The sequence below is a fragment of the Theropithecus gelada genome, chromosome 19 (genome assembly GCF_003255815.1).
Source record: "Theropithecus gelada isolate Dixy chromosome 19, Tgel_1.0, whole genome shotgun sequence".
NCBI lineage: Eukaryota > Metazoa > Chordata > Mammalia > Primates > Cercopithecidae > Theropithecus > Theropithecus gelada.
The window spans coordinates 40634488-40640561 of record NC_037687.1 but is presented as its reverse complement, the minus strand read 5'-3'; the positions used below and the strand labels follow the sequence as shown (position 1 = coordinate 40640561).

Genomic DNA, 6074 nt, shown 5'->3' with positions numbered 1-6074 from the left:
ACTTCAGCGCTCCGACTCTCGGCCGACTCCCCTCTAATGGCCAACCGCTACACCATGGATCTCACTGCCATCTACGAGGTGAGTCCCCACCGCACGGCACCCCCGGTACCTGCACATTTGACTCCCCAGCTCTCTAGCGCCGCAAACTCCATCCCGGGACGCTTGCCTCTCTTCTCCAACTGGGGCTTCCTAGCGCCGCGCCCTCCAGCCTGGGGCCCCTGCCTCCCGCTCAGACCAGCTTGGTGATTTGGAGGTGAAAATGGAGCCCACGACTCCCGGCTCTTGGCCCAAACATGGGTGGGGCGGCCCGTGCGAGTGGAAAGTCGGAGAACTTTTCTCAGACCTAGGCTGCCTGGAGGCGGAAGTGGCCCCCACACCTGGCTCACCCCTAGTCGTTGCTGAAGGCGTGGTTTTGCGCGGAGGCGTCTCTGGGGCTGAAGTCTCAGGGTGGGGGGGATCCGACTTCTGTTTTTCTCCAGTCCCTGACCGTAGTTCTCTGAGAACCCTAAAACCGAAGCCATCCGGACCCCTGGGTCAACTTTGCCCGGTTCCTCCAGTTGTGAAACTGGAGATCCTAACGCGTGGGTCATATCTGGGGAGGGCAAGAGACCCAAAATTGGGAAAAAGTGGTGTGCCCTGACTTCGGGGCCCCCTCTTGGTCCAGCCGGGAAAGCCGGGATTCCTGGGTCCCTCGGGATAAGGCCTCGGTCGTGGGTAAACTCAGAACCTCCAAATCTGGGTTCCTGGCATCCGGAACCCAGGGGTTTTTGCAGGCGGGTGGGGCTCAGGCCAGGAGCCCACAAACCGGCCTGGCAAGCTCTAGTTCCCTGCAGCTGGGGTGGGGCGTCGCCCTGCATTTTCGGGTACCTTAACCGACCCATTTCCGCAGAGCCTCCTGTCGCTGAGCCCTGACGTGCCGGTGCCATCCGACCATGGAGGGACTGAGTCCAGCCCAGGCTGGGGCTCCTCGGGACTCTGGAGCCTGAGCCCCTCCGACTCCAGCCCGTCTGGGGTCACCTCCCGCCTGCCTGGCCGCTCCACCAGCCTGGTAGAAGGCCGCAGCTGTGGCTGGGTGCCCCCACCCCCTGGCTTCGCACCGCTGGCTCCCCGCCTGGGCCCCGAGCTGTCACCCTCACCCACTTCGCCCACTGCGACCTCCACCACCCCCTCGCGCTACAAGACAGAGCTATGTCGGACCTTCTCAGAGAGTGGACGCTGCCGCTACGGGGCCAAGTGCCAGTTTGCCCATGGCCTGGGCGAGCTGCGCCAGGCCAATCGCCACCCCAAGTACAAGACAGAACTCTGCCACAAGTTCTACCTCCAGGGCCGCTGCCCCTATGGCTCTCGCTGCCACTTCATCCACAACCCCAGCGAAGACCTGGCGGCCCCGGGCCACCCTCCTGTGCTTCGCCAGAGCATCAGCTTCTCCGGCCTGCCCTCTGGCCGCCGGACCTCACCACCACCACCAGGCCTGGTCGGCCCTTCCCTGTCCTCCAGCTCCTTCTCGCCCTCCAGCTCCCCGCCACCACCTGGGGACCTTCCACTGTCACCCTCTGCCTTCTCTGCTGCCCCTGGTACCCCCGTAGCTCGAAGAGACCCCAGCCCACTCTGTTGCCCTTCCTGCCGAAGGGCCACTCCTGTCAGCGTCTGGGGGCCCTTGGGTGGCCTGGTTCGGACCCCCTCTGTACAGTCCCTGGGATCCGACCCTGATGAATATGCCAGCAGCGGCAGCAGCCTGGGGGGCTCTGACTCTCCTGTCTTCGAGGCGGGGGTTTTTGCACCACCCCAGCCCGCGGCAGCCCCCCGGCGACTCCCCATCTTCAATCGCATCTCTGTGTCTGAGTGACAAGTGACTGCCCGGTCAGATCAGCTGGATCTCAGCGGGGAGCCACGTCTGTTGCACTGTGGTCTCTGCATGTACCCCAGGGCTATGGGGACTTGAGGGACAGTAATCAAGTAATCAAGTAACCCCCTTTTCCAGAATGCATTAACCCACTCCCCTGACCTCACACTGGGGCAGGTCCCCAAGTGTGCAAGCTCAGTATTCATGGTGGTGGGGGATGGAGTGTCTTCTGAGGTTTTTGACAAAAAAAAAAAAAAAAAAATGTAGCATATTTAAGGGAGGCAGTGAGCCCTCTCCCCACCTCTTCCCTGCCCAAATCTGTCTCATAGAATCTTACGTGCTGTGAATAATAGGCCTTCATTGCTCCTCCAGTGTTTATAGACCTGAGGTTCCAGTGTCTCTTGGTAACTGGAACCTCTCCTGAGGGAGAATCCTGGTGCTCAAATTACCCTCCAAAAGCAAGTAGCCAAAGCCGTTGCCAAACCCCACCCATAAATCAATGGACCCTTTATTTATGACGACTTTATTTATTCTAATATGATTTTATAGTATTTATATATATTGGGTCGTCTGCTTCCCTTGTATTTTTCTTTCTCTTTTTTTGTAATATTGGAAACGACGGTATAATTATAAGTAGACTATAATATATTTAGTAATATATATTGTTACCTTAAAAGTCTATTTTTGTGTTTTGGGGCATTTTTAAATAAACAATCTGAGTGTAAGCTGGGATCCTGGCTTATTCGCGGTCTAGAGACAGGAATGGGGAGGGAGAGGGTGACTTTTTGGAAGCTGGGTGCAGTCAACTCTGCTTCTCCGAGCCCCGCGGCGCTTACCTGGCAGGAAGTGACGTCACCGGGCCTGGCAGTTCACCTGAAAGGGTGGGACCAGGTGAGGTCACCAGATGGGAACCGGGGGAGCCAGTTCCCGGGCGTCGGGGGCGCTGCGCTCCCGTCCTGCCGGGCTCCTTGACCCAGCTCTCGGGCGGGCGCGGGCGGGGACTGAATGTTTCCGTCCCCACGGGGCCGCGGGAGGCGGGAGGCGGGAGGGGCCGGGTGGGGAGGACGGAATGTGCCGGGGCGCGCGCCCAGAGCGAGCGGGGGCGGGCGCGGGGCGGGGCAGCCTGGGGTAGCGGAACCCGTTTCGGGACTAGGGGTTCCGGGGGGGCTTCGACACCTTCTGGATGTTGGGGAAGCGGGTTTTAGGGTCTCAAGAGTTTAGGGTCTCAACATTTGGGAGTCTCAGATTGTGTCCCCTAGCGCTTTAGACTCTAGACCCCTGGTGGGTCGGAGTGGCAGATTTCTGGCCACCGGGACCCCGGAGCCCGGGAATGACTGGGTCTTGGCATTTCCGAACCTTGGAAGCCCGAGGCCTCGGACACCAACCAGGGTCGGCCCCGCGAGGCCAGGGCGTGTGGGTAGGGGCCGCGCGTCTAGGAGGGGCCCCGGGGGAACAGCGTCTTCAGACCATACAAGGCCAGCGGCGTCAGGACCAGCCCCGGGGCCCCGCGCCCGGAAGCCGCCCTGCGTCAGCGCCTGCGGCTCGGCCCTGCCGCCCAGCCTTCGCCCCCCGCGACCCCTCTTCTTTCTCCTTGCCCCGCTCTGCCTCGTCTTCCCTCCCACTTCCCTCTTTTCTCCTTTCCCTACCCTCACCCTTCCTCCTCCTTTTCACTTCCTCTTCTGCACCCTGCTGCCCCGCCCTACGCCCTTTGCCTTCTGTTCTTCTCTCCCCCCTCCAATTTGTCCCCTCCCTCATTATTCCTCTCCCCCCACTTTCAGCCTCCCCATCCTGCCGTCTCTTACCCCCTTTCTCCTCCTTCCCGTCTCCTTTCTCTCTCTTTTTCCGTCCTTCCTTCCCTCTCCACCCTTTCCTTGCCCTCCCACTCCCCATTGTCCTCTTCCCCTCTTCCCCCAAGACTTACTCCTCCTCCTCTTCTCTCTCCCTCTCTCTCCCTCCTCTCCCTTCTTTCTACCCTCCTCAAGCCTCCCTCCAGCTCTCAGGCCTCCTTGGCCCTCTCCCTTGCTCACTGACCTTTGGTCTCCTCTTCCAGGAAACTGCCTCCTTTATGGGAAAGGGCTCAGGCCCTGATAAGTAGAAGAGGGTCAGGCGAGAGGGAGTCAGAACCCCTGAGATGCAAAGGCAGCGGAGGGGCAGACACCAAGAGCAAGCGGTGAAGAGACATTTGCTGAAACAGAGCCTTGGAGACTGAAAGAACAACATCCCTGGTCCTTCCTTTAGCCAGATCAGATTCTCTGCCCCTTCCTCAAAGAATCCCTCATGTAAGAAAATGGCACCTCCCACCATCTGCCAGGGCTTAAGCCAGAGACCCAGGAGTATCCCTTGACACTTTGCTCTCAAACCCACACCCCAGGCCAACAGCGATCCTGTCTGATCCACCTGCAAAATAGATCCACAATCCACCTGCCCCCACCATGACCCCCACCCCGGTCCTAGCCAACATCGTCTCCCATTTGCATCTTCATAGCAGCCCCTGTCCCAGTCTCTGCTCTAGCCCGTGCCTTCAGTCTCTCCTTTCCCCACTCCCCCACGAGACAACCAAACAAAGCCTGTTATGAGACCTGAGTCAGATCACATACAAGTTAAAGTCCTAAGTCCTCCCCACAGCCCACACAGTCGCGCCCATCGCTTACCCCCCCTCCCCCTTGGTCACTCTGCTCCAGCCATACTGGCCTCCTAGCTGCTCTGCCAAGTCTGGTCTGCTTCATCCATAGGAGCTTTGCACTAGCTGTTCCCTCTGCCTGAACACTCCCCAGGTGTCCCCATGGCTAACTCCCCTCCTTCAGGTCTCTGCTCAAAAGTTGCCTTCTCTGAGATCCTCCCTGACCACTGCTGTCGCAATCCACACCCCACCTCCAACTACTCCATCCTCCCTACCTTGCTCGACTTTTTCCATGACATTATCATCACCACCTGACATTAAAATGTACTTAATTCTTATGTTGACAGCAATCTGCCTCCCCACTAAAATGTCCCGTCCTCAGGGGCAGGGCCTACTTGTTTACTGCCGTATTACACACAGCTAAAGGAAGCCAGGCGCATAGTGAATGTTCAATACATGTTAAAAAAACAAGTGGACTCAAAAACGGAAAGGAAACATAGTTTTCCTTTTCAACAGAGGTTGAAAACTCCAAGATAGATAAATATGTTCATCTGTAAAAGAGGCATTAAAAAGAGAGAGAAATACGGAGGAGGCAGTCATATACAGTTTGCCCAGGACACACATCTCTACAAAAGTCAAACTGCACTCAAGTCCATGCCCAGAGCATCTAATAAGAGACGATACCCCCACCTGGTGGCTGAGACGGAAACGGCACCTTCCTATAATACAGAACACCCAAAGGACCGTCGCCTAAGCCCTAGGAGTCTTTTGAGCCCAATAATTCAAAAGATAGACACGTTCATTCATCTAAGTGATGTAGATGTTTTGGTTGGTTTATAAGATGTATAAGTTTATAAAAACTGATGAGGAGCCAGGCGCGGTGGCTCACGCCTGTAATCCCAGCATTTTGGGAGGCGGAGGCTGGTGGATCACCTGAGGTCAGGAGTTCTAGACCAGCCTGACCAACATGGAGAAACCCCCTCTCTACTAAAAATACAAAATTGGCGGGGCGTGGTGGCACATGCCTATAATCCTAGCTAATAGGGAGGCTGAGGCAGGAGAATCGCTTGAATCTGGGAGGCGTAAGTTGCGGTGAGCCGTGATCGTGCCATTGCACTCCGGCCTGGGCAAACAAGAGTGAAACTACGTCTAAAATAAATAAATAAATAAAAACAAAATAAAAGAGAACTGATGAGAAAAATATTAAAAGTGCTCCAGGTGAGGATCGAACTCACAACCTCGGCATTGCTCCGCTCGCACTGTCATATAAGTACCGCGCGCTAACCGATTGCGCCACTGGAGCTCCGGCCGCACCCCTCCGCCGGGGACTTCTTCAGTGGTTCGTAGCCACGTGACCTCACCGGAGGGCCCCGCCCTGTATTACACATGCAAATTAAAAACTTTGGATTGGCCGGGCGCGGTGGCTCAAGCCTGTAATCCCAGCACTTTGGGAGGCCGAGACGGGCGGATCACGAGGTCAGGAGATCGAGACCATCCTGGCTAACACGGTGAAACCCCGTCTCTACTAAAAATACAAAAAACTAGCCGGGCGAGGTGACGGGCGCCTGTAGTCCCAGCTACTCGGGAGGCTGAGGCAGCAGAATGGCGTGA

At 57.1% G+C, this 6074-nt stretch overlaps 1 protein-coding gene and 1 non-coding gene across 2 annotated transcripts; one reads left to right on the top strand and one right to left on the bottom strand.

Annotated features, from left to right (window-relative positions):
• ZFP36 (ZFP36 ring finger protein) lies at positions 1–2568 on the top strand. Its single transcript, XM_025368718.1, has 2 exons — positions 1–78; positions 890–2568. The coding sequence occupies exons 1-2, from the start codon at positions 37–39 to the stop codon at positions 1844–1846; spliced, it is 999 nt and encodes a 332-aa protein (XP_025224503.1). The 5' UTR covers positions 1–36; the 3' UTR covers positions 1847–2568.
• A 3105-nt stretch (positions 2569–5673) lies between these two features.
• On the bottom strand, positions 5674–5766 carry TRNAI-UAU. The gene is given in 2 exon segments: positions 5674–5709; positions 5729–5766. It is a non-coding gene; the product is annotated as a tRNA-Ile (tRNA).
• Between the last annotated feature and the right edge of the window lie 308 nt (positions 5767–6074).

Bases quoted from the DNA above. Each gene is read 5' to 3' on its own strand.
- ZFP36 (XM_025368718.1), top strand. From the start codon at position 37: ATGGCCAACCGCTACACCATGGATCTCACTGCCATCTACGAG. The intron at 79-889 runs GTGAGTCCCCAC...CCATTTCCGCAG, and splicing joins ATCTCACTGCCATCTACGAG to AGCCTCCTGTCGCTGAGCCC.